Source organism: Columba livia, chromosome 2, assembly GCF_036013475.1.
Source record: "Columba livia isolate bColLiv1 breed racing homer chromosome 2, bColLiv1.pat.W.v2, whole genome shotgun sequence".
Classification (NCBI taxonomy): domain Eukaryota; kingdom Metazoa; phylum Chordata; class Aves; order Columbiformes; family Columbidae; genus Columba; species Columba livia.
In genome coordinates this window covers 89,579,107-89,594,671 of record NC_088603.1, presented here as the reverse complement: position 1 = coordinate 89,594,671, position 15,565 = coordinate 89,579,107, and the positions used below count along the sequence as shown (strand labels likewise).

The 15,565-nt window shown below is 37.1% G+C and overlaps 1 protein-coding gene across 6 annotated transcripts in view; it reads left to right on the top strand.

Annotated features, from left to right (window-relative positions):
* LOC102098903 (aromatic-L-amino-acid decarboxylase) overlaps positions 1 to 15,565 on the top strand; it is a 72,195-nt gene that overhangs the window by 32,531 nt on the left and 24,099 nt on the right. For all 6 annotated transcript variants that reach the window (XM_065052765.1, XM_005507501.3, XM_065052762.1 and 3 more), the window contains 4 exons: positions 6,286 to 6,352; positions 8,207 to 8,301; positions 10,622 to 10,689; positions 14,253 to 14,329. In XM_065052765.1, coding sequence (XP_064908837.1) covers positions 6,286 to 6,352; positions 8,207 to 8,301; positions 10,622 to 10,689; positions 14,253 to 14,329 — 307 coding nt within the window. The remainder of the gene's footprint in view (positions 1 to 6,285; positions 6,353 to 8,206; positions 8,302 to 10,621; positions 10,690 to 14,252; positions 14,330 to 15,565) is intronic.

The window sequence follows — 15,565 nt, the reverse complement described above, 5'->3', positions numbered from 1 at the left end:
CCTTCGGTGTCTGTTTTTATGTAGTATGAGGATGACTAGCGTGAAAAGTGTTTTTCATGTGTGCAGAATGCAGATTTCTAGCCTGCCTATAACTAGTGGTCCCTTGGGATGACCAAGTACATCTCATCAATTGCTTTCCAATATAATAAGACTATCACTGAGAAACAAAGCATCTCTAAGGCTGCCTAAATGAAGTTTCTTTTGTGGGCTGCACCTATCAAAGTGGAGATGTGCCTCAAGGCTTGCTTTATTTCTCTGTTATATGGTGCCACCTCATTATATAAGATTCTACTTGTTTATCTTTAATGAAACAATTATAAGTATAGCCCTATATCACATTTCCATGCACTAAATACAAATTTAGTGTGTTTTTTCTCATCTTTGGTCCAATTACAAAAAAATGTAACTTGCCCCATGTCAATATTCATTCCTTATTAGTTTTCCCATGTGTAGCAAGAAGAAATAAAAAATTCTGTTTTATGTATTCAGTGACACCTTTACAAAGGATGATTTAACTGTTGTTTTTCTTCCTCTGTTTGCTTAGCTGTGCCTAACAGGCTTTCAAAGACAGGAGAGGCTCAGTCTGAGTTAATATGGCCTGTGCCAGGTCTTCCATTTGTTTGTATACATAAAACATGTCAGCTTAGATTAAACTAGATCTCATTATCTTTATGGCTGGCCTCTTAGCTCAAAAGGTGTGCTAATTCTCTGTCATGCTGAGCAACAGTCCACACACTGTGTTAGGGCTCCTTTTTCTGGCTTGTAGATTCCAAAAGCCTTTCAATTTCTTCTGTTCTTGAGTACTTTGGTGCTATTTTATTTTGTTCTGGTGACAGAGATATGCGCATTGCCAAGGAAACACCTTAGGCCACTTTATTCCTTGTCTCCCTGTATTCACTGGTCCTTCACTAAGGGGAGCAATTCAGCATCAAAGCAGAAAGCTTAACAGGAGAAATTCTGCCAGAAGAGACAGCAGAGACATCATTGCTAATGAAGAGATCTTGGTTGCATCCAAGCTGATGCAGTTTCCCTTATCAGAAAACAAAAAAACAAAACAAAACAAAAAACTGTGGGAAATTAAAAAGAAGATACAAGCAAATTACAGTGCCTTATAGGCACTATTCTCCTCTTATAGTTAATGAATAAACAAGGAATCAAGGAATCATTACACTGAGCTTCATGGAAGTGCTTTAAGTGCTTTGCTTATAGAGGTGAGCAGAGGATCAGGGCGCATTTGCTTAGTGTGAAACAGGTTCTGTTGTTGCAGCAATCTGATAATTATAGGTTTGCTTTTCACATGCATAGGATTTGGAAGCTTTTTTGGGGGAGAGGCATTGTCTTTACAATGAGTCTTTGAATTCCTATCCACCATCAGTATCTTTTAGCAACAGTAACGTGTATATAATTTTGTTCAGTGAAAGCTATTGTCAATTTGTGTACCCAGACCTCTAATTTTCTTTCATTTTTTAATTTTTAAGTTCATACTTATGTTAATTTGTTTCTTAAAAATACTTTTGCAGAAATTCAAACAGATATATTTTCATATAGTAAAGAAAGCAGACTGTGGAAACAAAGCACTAACTGTGTCAGGTGTTGAGGTGCTAAAGTTGCCGCAATTTACTGAGTAGTAATATCCAAGTGTGGCTGATATGCAGCCCTTCCTCTGGCCACCAGCTGAGTGAGAGCTTTAATGCACGTGCTGAAGTCAGGTCCATTTCATGAATTATAAACACTAACTGGTGGTTAAGCACAAGCATGAATGCTTCTCTCAGTTGGGCCCTATTCTTCCAGCTTGAGACAGGCCTCTGTTGGATGGATGTTGACCCGGATGCTCAATTGTGGAGACCACTAAACTGAGCACTGCTAAATTCTGAGGTAGGCTTTGATGAATTCCAGCCTAGTTCACTTGAATGTATATAAGTGGCCTGTGAGCTTTATGCTGTCTTTCATAAATCAACACTGATATGTTGCAGCTGGCATATAGTACAATATAGTTCAACAACCCCATCCAGTATACAGCTGCTATAACATGATTGCTTTGATGGTAAACAAAGCCCAGCGTGAAACCTCTCTGATTCTAGCTGAAGTGAAGCTCCTTTTCAGCAGAAGTTAATACTTAGACCCTGACCACTGTTTCCCATGTGGAAGAAGCATTCTCGAGACATGCACAGGCTTCTAGGGCAATGTTTCTTAACACACAGCTTGTGAATGATCGTTGTTTCATAAAATACTAAACAGTGGTTTAGTCAACAGTTGCAGTTTTCTTCAAGCCACAGATATACTCATCAGTGCAATCTAGCAAACAACAGAGAAGGAGCAAATGAAAATAGTAAGAGAACACAGACAATTGTCTCATTTTAGTTACCTGCAAATGAAAAACATTGTGGTGAAACTGTGCAAAATGTATCCACTTTTTTAGCTGTAGGAGGTCTTCCAATTGAAAAGACTGAGAGTCATTGCTCTCAGGCATCATAAAGATTCATGCATGTTCCCTGACACAGCTCTTGATTTCAGGAAAGTAATACACGAGATGACTGATTCAAGTATTTAAGCTGTTTTGTATTCAAAACCAGGGCTGAGTCAAATTTGAAGTGCGCAATCTGAGAAGGAAAAGGCCTGCAGGCTGTACTGAGCCATCAGTCCCAATTCTGTGACGCAGGTGCTCCCCCGCCCTTTGCACAAATGTGATTTTGCGGGTGTTATACAGGTTACAAATTGAGTTAGATTCTTTGTATAGTACGGAGGTGGGGTAATGAGACTCCTGACAAGAGCAGATTCTGTCACTTTAAGTGATTTCTGAGAATTAGAACAAGTAGCTTTGAGGCTTAGACACCTGCAGAGGGAATAACAAAATTAATTTAGAAACCGAGGTATAATTTACAAAACAAACCATTATTTAAACAACTAAGCATATGTTTGAACTCATATAATCTCTCATTGAAGCAACATACCCCTTATCCTGATGTGAAGGAGAATATTTTAACTGCAGTGCAACACTAGTAACAATAATGCGTGACTTTGGTTTGTGAATTTTCCATCATTATTTTAGTTGTTGGACTAGCCAAGATAATTCCACTCTAATCTTGTCAGAAAGTCCACACCATATAATCATATAATAAAGGTATAAAAGCAGAGCTAAGTCTACAGTGCACTCTTTATTTGGATATTTTCCGGTCCAATAGGTTAACCCCTATTCTTTATGTATACAGAAAAATTAGAATTTTCATAATGGTATCCTTCATTTCTTGTGACGCAGTTTGTAGATCTGTAGTTCAGCCAAAGATGAAATTCAGACTTCTCCTGATTGTGGGAACATCTTAGTTAGACAATAAGGTGATAAATATATCTTCATTCCATACGTGCATACTCTCTCATTAAAAAAAAAAAAAAAAAAAAAAAGGGAGCAAATTTATTCCTTTGAAAAAATAAATCCTGCTGTCTTTTTAAAGCAACCTCCCTCCAAGGAGAATTAAACCTCCAGAGAAGTCACAGACGTGCCTCAAGGCACTGTAATTATTCTGTTCTTTTCTGTATTCTCGAGCCACATGAAAGGCCAGGTACAGACAAGGATTAGATTAGTTGGAGAGAAGAACGTGTTAGCAGCAAAATTTTATAAACTATATATTCAATGTGCTTCACATTTTCAGAACTGTATTTGTTTCAAACTCAGGTTCTAAGTAGCTTGATATGGAAAAAAAAAAAAACAACAAATTGTCCTTTTCTTCTTTTAATAATAACTTTTCCCATAGCCAACATTTTTATTGTTGCAATGAAAAATGGTCATAGTTATTAATGTTGCTGTAATGGTGACTTTGAGGGAACAGGTGCACCGTCAGGGATAAAAAGGTTTCAGGGTTTATATGATACATTTAATCATGTCTGCCCTATACAAAGGCAGGATATGACTTCCTCCAAGAGTGTACATAAATTTGCATGAACGGAGTACTGTCTGCATACTTTCCATTCAACAGAAAATTTCAGCTCCCTATGACAATTTAAAATATCTCTGAGGTATATGCCATAATATAGATACAGAAATGTTCAAAAATGTACTTGAAAGAGAGGGTTTACTTCTCTAGCAATAGCTTATTGAATTATTTCAGTATTCTAGGGATGAATCATTTTAAATATCTGGCTTTTCTAACACATATCCACCTGCCCTTTTTACTAGTTTAATAAGTGGCAGAACAACTGTCTCTCACTTTGCATGAATTCTCTAAAAACCTGGAACGTGCAAATGAAAGTCCAATCACATTTATCCAACTCTTTGTGTCATAATCAGATTATTTTTTCCAAGAAGTCAGCGCTTTCTGGTGTGCTGTTGCCACTTTATTTTATAGAATGAAAAGAAGAAAAAAACCCAGAAAGCCTGATGGGAAATGTGAAAAGGAAAATTAAATCGACATGTTAAAACTTCATGAGAAGATATTGGGAGGACTCGCTAGGAAACCCCCAGAGGGAAAACAAATTCTTAGTCCTGAGATTGCACAGGACCTGCTTCAACATGTGACTGTAGATGATTTGTAACAGTCTCCAATGTCCAATAACTGACAGAAGTTAAAAAGTCAAGGGAATATCTAGCTTGAAAGTGAGTGACAACTTACAAATGAGGATGAGTGTTCAAGGGAACAAATGAAAGGGTAAATATTGGTAGCTATCAGGCAGTCTGTTTAATTAGAGCAGGAATACTTGGTGCAAATGTGTGTCATCTTTTACAAGAGAAGTAAAAAGACCCCCCAGAAAAGTCTGGCATCATTTAACATTTGAGTAACAGGAACTCCTAGAAATAATGAGTTATCAGTGAAATGCAGGAGAGATGGTAGGTGAATGTCTAAGATAGAAAAAAATAGAAAAGAGCATACACTTGGCAAGCAAAATGTGATATTAGGCTAAAACAGATTATAGGATTTTGACAAACAATTTGCCACTGGCATTATAACATGAAATGATTTTTCTTGTAAGTAGAAAGCTTGTTGTGCTGGAGAGAGAGACTAAAAGCTCAGAGCAGATAAGGCCACATTGAGGTAACTTACACATGAATAAAATCCTTTGCTATAGAAGTGCTTACTCACATAGAGCATCCAGTGAAAGTACCCACAATGCACTTGGCAGAAATGTAACCAGAATCAAAAAGCAAACCGAAACAAAATCTGGATTTGACATATTTAAAGTAATCTCCTGGCTGTATTATAGTTTGTTAGTGACAAATTATCTAATTCCTTTGTACTTCAATACTCTAACTAAAACCTTGCTTACTTTATTAGCCTATTTCAACTGTAAAGTGTCTTTTATTACATAAAAATCCAGTGCAAGGCAAAACCCAGACCCAGTCTTTATTAGTGCTTACAAAAATGAGAGGTGTTCAAAACACAAGTGTTGCAATGAAAAATAAAATTATGTCAGGTTATATGCACTTGGTAGTTGTTTTTTGGAGTTGTAATTCTACCTACATATTCCCAGTAAATTACTATAGCTCATTTTCACCTGGTTACACTCTCTTTTGACTGTGAAACTTCAGCATTTAAGTTGCCTTGGCTTTTGGCTTACTGGTCATGCAGCAGGATGCATTAAATCAGACATTAACAGGATGAAGAATGAATGGTTCCAGTATTTTAGGATGAATTTGGGAGAAAAAGTTTCTCTGTGAAAAGATCTTGCAAACTGAGTAGTAAACATTTGCTACTAGTGTACAGGTGCCAGGCTGCAGATCCATTGAGGACAAATCAATTACATGTCTCTGTTACAGAGCTGTGGCTCCTCAGTTCAGGCAGTAACATTTTGTGATCCATTCTGTCAACAGCAATTCCAGCATCTTTAATTTGCTCAACTTCAGAGTTTGCTTATGTGCTGTAAACTGCAAAATGTTTTGGTGATAATTGCATATGTGAGGTTAGCATTTGGCCACAAGATAAGCATGTAGAACATATATAAAATATAGCATTAACGTAATAGTGTGACTATATTACATTACCTCTCAGTCACTTTGATATAATTATATATTTTATATAAATATAATATTATATATTTTATATACTATTATAATAATAGTATATAAAACATATATTCTATTATATTTTTATATTAGTATTTTATATATATATATATTTTAAAACTAGTTTCTCAAAAGTTCCACTGAAGGATGGGTATTGGCTAAAATCACTTTATTTTGCCCTATAAAATCTGTTCTCTCTGTTTATTGTTCCCTTTGCAGACATTTTTTCTCATTTGATAATTTTCTTTGCTGTAACACTTAATTTTTTTGCCTTTGTTTTTTTGGCTCTGCAGTTCTGTGCAACACTTGGAACCACACCTTCCTGCTCCTTTGACAAACTGTTAGAACTGGGTCCTATTTGTAAGTCTTTGCAGCTATTTTCTAAAATTACAGAATCACAGAATCACAGAATGTCAGGGATTGGAAGAGACCTCTAAAGATCATCTAGTCCAACCCCCGCCCTGACAGAGCAGGAACACCTAGATGAGGTTACATAGGAAATAGCCAGTTTAAGCCACGTTGAGTCATTTCCAAGTCATTCTTCAGTGCCGGTGTCCAGATTCAAGGAGGCTACTTATAGATGAGACCCTCAGTTTTCTATCTAATATTAAGCCAAGCAGCAAGCTTGCATTCTCAGGCAGTAGAGGGGGCAAAAAAACCTCAAGAGTTTTTTTTAGGGGGCAGGGGTGTGTGTTAGGACACAGTCTGTTAAAGCTTACTGTAAGTGCTTCAGTTTGTAACATTTTTCTTCAAGCCCTTCTAAGGACTATTAAAAGCAGGAAAATATGCTCCAAAACCACTTGTGTACTCTCCTTAATCCTTCCTCTCCCTTCCCCAATTTCCTTCCTCATGCAAGAAAACAGGACAGGTACCAGGGCGTTTGATACAGCGGTCGAGCCATGGACTCTTCATAATGTTTCTGTTCTATCTGTTGTGCCAGCTTTGATCTGCAGCAAGGCCTGGTCAAAAGAACTCACTTGCTAGCTGATAACAATGAAACAGAACTGCACCATGTCTAGTCGAGTGTATGTTTAGAACAGGAAATTTATGGCTACAAGCAATTGGAAGCAGCCTCACAGGAACACAGAACGATTTGATGTTCTGTTAATTTATTCAGGTGGGGCCTAAAACATCAGGGGTTTGTGAGGTGGTGACTTGCTCTGGGAGGTTTTATGGTAGCTTTTCTCTGTGCAGGTGAATTTTCTTCTTAATATACATGAGCAGTACTCCCATGAAATAAAGGCAGTGTCTGAAACCAAGTATATTTAAGGATAAATAATAAATTGAACTTTGAACATGTTTTCAAATATACGTAAGTCGTAGATTTTATGATTAATATTTTAGTGACTTTCTCCAGACATTTATGCAAAAAGAAAATGTAGTTCACAAGAATGACTATTACAGCACAAACTTGGTGTCCCATTGCAGATCTGAATGGATATACATCTGTATGGGGAAATACCCATCAGAATTATTTGGCGACCAGTGTAAAGATGTTATGTGGGCTTCAGTCATCAACTCAGAGACCAGAATTGTTACTGTGTGTATTAATACAGATGACATATAGCAGAGTGTGAATACTAAATTAGAGAGAATATATGGGAGGCTCATATGCTAAAATATTTCTGCAGAAACTATTCAGTGACTAACCAAAACTAGCGCTTTCCTAACCTTCCAAAACTTGCTCTTGCATATGTGTCTCAGTCCTTGAAATAAATAGTTTGCTGCACATAGTTGAAAATCATGTGCACTCACAACTATCAACATGCAAAACATACTGTTTAGAAATATGTGGTTGTGATTAATGAGTTAGAAGTGGGGAACACAGGTGAAACTCTAGCTCCTCTTGCTAAAGTAGATAGTTTTATTAGCATAGAAATGATAACCACCTCTCTAGATATACATTTTTAAATAATGCTACTTAAATCAAAATAATTTAATATTTTAAGTTGCTTAATGGTAATACAATAAACCTAGATGTGTAAGGACTCTGTTCCAGTAGAAGTAGGGAGGAAGAATAATATTTTATGTATACATCTTTATGTATTAATAGAAACCCAGATGGTAGAAACATTTGATCTCTTAATTTAAATTGGGAAAATAATGACATCAAAGAAAAAGTTCTCAGGCACTTGGTTGCATGCAAATTAACGGGGTTTTTGAATCTGCTGCTTAGCTTATTTCCCCTCTAATTACTTTTTTTTTTTTTTTTAGGCAATAAGGAAAATATTTGGATGCATATTGATGCAGCCTATGCTGGGAGTGCATTCATCTGCCCTGAATTCAGGCATCTTCTAAATGGAGTAGAGGTGAGTGAAGTGTTTCTTCTATAGCAGCCTGCTAAAACCAGCCTCTTACATGGAATTTGTAGGTCTCTTGTGCATCCAACATTAATGGCTCTTCCAGCATCTCTTAAGTATGTTGCACTTTAGTTTGCAATGCAAATGCCTGTATATTCTATATGCATCACTAATGTTAACATAATTTTTACTGGTTTATTCTGGGATTATCCAGGTTACCACAGTATGTAAAAGATTGTCATTCGAAACAGCATATAATCGTGAATCAACAAATTGTCTTACAAAACAGAAAGAAGAACACCTTCTCAAAAATCCAAAAGGGCACATTTATAACACCCTAATTCTACAATACACACACAAAAAAATAATTAAAAAAAAAAATTGTTCAACTGACTAATGAGCTCATTATGTCTGATATTTTGCTTTCATCCTGGAAATCATATAGGATACAGCCAGTAGCTATATCTCAAACAGACAGGGTTTAATAACCAAGAGAGCTAAATGAAATATTCCCCCAACAGCACTCCTGCTCCTTTTCCCCGCTTGCTGAGCTACTTGGCATTCAGTTGCTCAGATAAGAATGCTTCAATTTCCTGCTGCTCCCTCAGACAGTCAGATAAGTCCATGTCTTCCGTGTCAGTGGAGAAAATATTGCTGTTTAGTAAAGCCAGAAGTTCAAACACAGCACTGATATGCAGTGGCTAATGAAGAAAGGGAGGGAAAACCCCCTCACAAATAAAGCATTTCTTTCTGACTCCTTTTTTTATCAGCAAATGAAGCTGCTTGTAATTTCCTGTGGGGGAATTATCGTTATTGGTTCCTGAAGGAGATGAAACAGCACCCCTTGTCAGGGCCAGCATTTGTCATAAGAGCAAATAATTAACAAGCATTAGTAGGTTTCCTACCTTGCATAGTACAGTGAGATAGACAGATAGATAAATAGGTAGGTAGATAGACAGGCAGACAGATGGATAATCTCACATTAAGTGAAATGGGCCTGTTTGTTACATGATTTATATAAAAATCTATTGTGAATGCTTGTTCTATGTCGGTTTTTCTTTTGACTTAGATGAAAAAAAAAAGACTTCTACTCAAGGAAAACACCCTGTCAGTTAAAAAAAAAAAAAAAAAAAAAATAGTTTCCTGGTCAGTTGTAGTTTTATGAATGAATGCAATGTGCAGATTCTGAACTAAAGATATGATCTGTCTCTAAGCATGAGTTTTGTGTGTATGTGTTTAATATTCCTGAAATTGAAAGCTTAGTGAGTTGTTTTTGGAAACTGGGTGTAGCTGAATATGCAGATTTCATTTTAGTTTACATCAAGATTTATACTTTTCCATAACATATATAACTGATAACTCCAGTATAAATTGCAGAATGACCTGTTAGAGAGCAGTGTAGGGGAAAGGGACCTGGGGGTCCTGGTGCACAGCAGGATGACCATGAGCCAGCACTGTGCCCTTGTGGCCAGGAAGGCCAATGGCATCCTGGGGTGAATTAGAAGGGGGGTGGTTAGTAGGTCAAGAGAGGTTCTCCTTCCCCTCTACTCTGCCCTGGGGAGACCACACCTGGAATATTGTGTTCAGTTCTAGGCCCCTCAGTTCAAGAAGGACAGGGAACTGCTGGAGAGAGTCCAGCACAGGGCAACGAAGATGATTGAGGGAGTGGAGCATCTCCCTTATGAGGAAAGGCCGAGGGATCTGGGTCTCTTTAGCTTGGAGGAGACTGAAGGGTGACCTTAGTAATGTTTACAGATATATTAAGGGTGAAGGTCACAAGGATGGAGCCAGGCTCTTCTCAGTGACAACCAGCGGTAGGACAAGGGGTAATGGGTTCAAATTGGAACACAAGTGGTTCCACTTAAATTTGAGAAGAAACTTCTTCTCAGTGAGGGTGACAGAACACTGGAACGGGCTGCCCAGGAGGGTTGTGGAGTCTCCTCTGGAGACATTCAAAACCTGCCTGGACACATTCCTGTGTAACCTCATCTGGGTGTTCCTGCTCCAGTAGGGGGATTGGACTAGATGATCTTTCAGGTCCCTCCCAATCCCTAACATTCTGTGATTCTGTGATAACAAATTCTCAATATCTTGATAATACCAATAGCCTAGCTGCACAAATATCCGGAATTCCAACCCCCAAAAAAATGAAGATTTAACTACAGTAATTTATAAGCAAGGTGATGTCAGCATGAACATTATCTATAAAGTCCCAATTCAGAAATTAATTTGTAGGTAATGTGTACTCAGACAATTTGAGAAAGATGCATCATTAGCACAAGGATCCTTTTCTATTTCATAATTCTGTTTTTTATTTATTCATTGTCAGTTTGCAGATTCATTTAACTTTAATCCTCACAAATGGCTCCTAGTGAATTTTGACTGCTCTGCTATGTGGTAAGTATGACAGTAAAAGAAAACTTTACAATAGACAAAAATCCCATGGTAAATTATTCTGCCTTCCTAACAGTAGACATTTATTTACATTTCTTGATTGAAATGAGGAGTTCTGGATAGCTTTAACTCCTGTAAACTATTTACAAAATTCACTCTTTCACTTAATCCAAGTTTCAAAAAAAAGCAAAAATTAGAAATAGGTCTGAGCTCTGCCTTATGTTCCAGAAAGGGAGAAATCTGGGAAAGTGTGCAGATTCAGACTTGTTCCATTTTGTGACTGTTTAAAACATAAATGAAAACTCTTTATTTAAGGATGTTAATGCAGTGAAGAGCATGCTAGTCAGAGCTTTCTTTTCTTTTCCATAAAATTTCTCCTTGTTTGAGCCTTGACTCAAAAGTTTTCTAAAAATGCTTGGTTTCTGGCTGATGAAAAGCATTCGTTTTCAAAAAGGACTGTTTATGAAATTTTGTACTGAATTTTAATTTCCCCAGGTGACAGAAGAGATGACCTTTTGACATAAAAATCTGCCAAAGTAGAAACCAGTACATATAATTTGAAAAAAAGCAAAGTATCATAGCTGTAATAATAACAGTAACAACAACATCCCACAGTAGATGATACGATTGTGGCCCAAACTGGAATCTCGAGAACTTAGCGTCACAACTAATTATAGTTATTAGCAAAACAGCTATTCAGTAAATGCAGACTATTTATCAAAATAAAAGAAAACATTAATTTCAGTTATAATAGAACAACATTTGCAAAAGTGAAAAAAAAAGAAGAAAAAACAATGTTAACAAGGAGACTCTAAAACATCATCCAGAAATAGGTCACCTTATTTAAAAGAAGAAATGTGCGATAGTGATCTCTCAGTTGCCTTTGGTTAACCTTCAACCTTTTAAAAATCTACAGCAAAGTTGGCTTTTGCACAAATATGTATATTATTCAGATACACATTACATTTTTGAATTTAAGAATTTTCCCAATGTACTCCTTAGAGTAAGTGGCTTACATTTGAATTCTGATTCATCAGTAGTTACAGTGATTAACCCAAGACTACAGCTGATTGGTATCTCCTAACTAGCTCTCTGTTTCTCCCTGTACATGGAAATGGGGAGAAGATAATTGGTAGTTTCTCATTTTTCATTCTCATCACTCCGAGACATTGTTAACAAAGTATATTTTCCATATTCAAGTGCTGGGGTCCTTTAGAGACTGTGCCTTGACACTACCAGTCAATTTTGCCTGACTTGTTTAATTGGTGCTCTGGAATATTATGAAATAGGAGTAAGTGTCTTCTTTCAGAGGGAGTGAAAATAATAATATTACAAAGTCTTGGTATTTTTGCTTTTCTTTTACTCTTTTCAGGGTTTAAGTGTTAACTTTTAGTTGGGGAGGTTGTTTGAGTGTTTGAAAGGATGGTGCTTATAGGAAATGTTTACCTGTAGATCAAGGTGAAATTTTCCTGTTGTTTTACACTATGAAGTCACCTTGGTTATTGTATCTCACAGTTAAAAAGGATAGAATAGAGTGAGGCTGTTAAAAGTTGCAGTTGTGCAATCCAAGTAAGTCTTCACAAATTTTCATTGCTTTAAACACCTGGACTTTTCTTGTGGGTTTAGTATTATGAGTACTTGATATGTGACTCTGTGTCCCTCAAGGGAGATCTTAGCAGGTCTATTCACATAACATCAAGCCTTAGAAAAATTCTAGTTTAACAAAGAAGTTTTTGAAAAATGTATTCAGGTTCCTTCAGTCAACCAGGGGTATTTGCAAAGAAAGTTAAGAACACCACTTCTACCCATTATCAGATCACACTAGCACTTAATGCAAAGAAATTTAAATCCATAGAGTGAAGTCTAGATGTGGCATACAGAGGTGCAACTCAACCGGTTCATATGCATTGATGTCCAGGCATTGGATGTATTTTAGTAACCCTTTTAGATAGTTCTTCATGGCTGCCAGACCAAGACTGGTGGAGTCCCCAGATGGAACAGGCACCATCTTTTAAAAAAGCAGTAACATCACCAAGGAAGTTCAAGATGACAGTATTTTTATAGTTTCTAAGTGACCAGATGTTCCTGCAGAATAGTTACATGTTCCATTGTTTAGCACAGCATATTACAGGAAAAGGAATGAAGCTCTCCCAAAACAACTAATGATGTTGCTTGTAACTTAGTTGCTTATAGAATGAACTATTGAAACACAAATACACTAAAGTATCCAAATGTATCAAACAAACTACAGTAGAACAACTAAGGATTTGTTCACAATATCTACTGTAATGAAATGTGTTTTCAGGTAATAAATTCTTCCTTCTGTCCACTGGATATTTTCAAGACACAAATAGACTATTAGTAGTTTATATTGAGAGTCTTTTGAATGTCTTTTACTATTTTTCATGTGCAGAAGCTTACATATCTTCAGTTATGTACTTTCCACACATGAAGGTAAGTACCTTGTTAACACTGGTACTCTTCTGAACACTAAAGTGAGAGGAGAGCTTTTTGTTTCTCTCAATAAGATGTTTTATGAGCATAGGTTAGATGTGGATGACCCTGGGAATGTGTGCTGGCCTGTGCATTTATACATACACACTAATATATTGAAAATCAGATTTTTACTTGGAATTTAGCATAAAACATTAAAAACCATAAAAAAAAAACGGATGCACAGAAAAATCATAAAAGGTTTGGACTTTTCTCACTGAGAGTGTCCCCATGTTGATATAATTATTACTTACTTTGTGAAATATTTATAGGCCTAATATAATTATGTAGAAACCTCTCCCTTTTTGATTTCTGGTTTCTTCTTTTTCTGCCTCTATTAACCACATCGTTTGTAGAGATGAGTCAGCTTACATTCGGAGTGAAGCATAAACTAGCAAAATCTTGTTCTTATCCACTGGCAGAATGTAGTTTATTCCTTCTAAAAGGGAATCATTGGCTTTTGAAATTCAGTCCAGTTACACCACCCACAAGCTGGCAATAGGAAGGACACTTCAGTTTCACCTTGTGCTGTAGTATGTCAGTCAGTACTCATGTATTGGATCCAACCAAGGGCATGGTGGTACAAGAGGGGAGCCCAAGTCTGCACTGGGTGTCTTATCCCTACCAGTGGCTGCTGCTGCCACGGCAGCACAGACAGACCATGTCCAGCATCCCCAAAGACTCAGGGCATCTGCACTCCGTGTCTGGGAAGCCACAGTTCTGTACCACAGTAATTTCAAGGCAACTTCTGTTGACTGCAAACATGAACATTGCTTCAGCTAGTTGCACATTCTGGAGTGTCTGTCACCATAAAAAGATCCTCTGTGTCTGTTTCTTGTCTGTTTTTAAATATGCAAGTTGTGCAGTCATGCTGCCCGTTCCTGCTGAGCCTTGCACTTAACTACTTGTCAGTACTAGTGCGGCTGTGAAAAAGCACTGAAAATGGCACAGGCTGTACTCAGGAAATACACCAGTTTAAACACATTCAATTTGCCTTCACTTGTGGAAATTTAATCCCTTAAATTTTAATTCTTAAATTTTGCAATTTTATTCCATTTTTTATTTTCATACAGGGTGAAAAAAAGATCAGACTTAATAGGTGCCTTTAAACTGGAACCTCTTTACCTGCAGCATCACCATCACGAGTCTGGTAATTTTAGTAATTTTATAATTAAATGAGACTGTTATTATTTTGTTTGCACACTGATATTTAATGGGAAAAAAGAATTTAAGATCAAAACTGAAATTCTTAAAACTACTTAGGTTGATTAGGAGCCTATTTCCATTTTCAGGTCCCCCAGGGAGTAAAGCTTATTAAAGTGCAAACACATGTATAGTGAGATTTTAGTTAGTATAAAAAAGGAATTGATGGAAAGCCATTTTATAAAGCATCATATGAATACTTTTGTATTGGGATTTCCCCAGCTCCAGATTTACCACTGACTCTTCTTAGAAGTGTTGAGAGAATTCTTAATCATCTTTTGATAGTCATATAAACATATTGGCTGCTGTGCATGGAGTCCCTTCATCTGCCTTTGCCATCACCTCTTTCTCCAGAATGGTTTCAGGATCTGGTTTGGTTTTAGAGTTTCTGAGGTCTGTGACCTTTTTTCTTATCTATGCATGTGAGCTCTGATTCAACTTTTCAAATATCCCTGTCAAGACCAAACATTCCCTGAAGCCACACAGCAAAGGTGAGCTGTGTTTGATACCTGTGCTCTGGTTTGAATTATAGCAATCTGGGACGGTATCCTGTTGCTGCCATGATCTTACATTGGTTGCAGAGGGAGGTATGTTCAGACTGCCTGCCCAGTACAAAATGCTCACGAAAGCTCTTCACAAAATTCTGGCAAAGAACCAACAAATCTTAGGCCCTGCACAAAGCTCCTTAATGGATTAGTGTCACTCCATGCACATACCTGGCAACTGCAGAGCAGCATTTGCCATCCTAAAGATGGTCTTTACACATTTGGTTAATACTGATCTATTGTGGAGAAGGTCACAGCAGCGCCATATCAGCATGTGGCGCAAGTTCCCTCTTAACTTTCTCTAGAGGGTGAATCACAAGTGGATGCTCTTACCCTTTAGTCTCCTATTTTTCCTGGAATTACTGGTGCTGATCTGTGTTCAGAAGTGTATCCCGAGTACTTTTCAGTCTATTATGGCTATGACCTCATTGACATATAAATTAATACCATCCAGAATTCCACCATTTACTAAAAAGCCCTGGGAAAAGAGGATTCTCATGCCTTAGTCCTGAACTAACTGTAATTCTGCATTTTCTTCCTTTTCTACATTTCCAAGAAACACAAATAGAAAACAGTGCAATACACATGACAATGTAGTAACTCTGGAGCTGAGGTTCACCCTCCAAAGGCTAGAATTG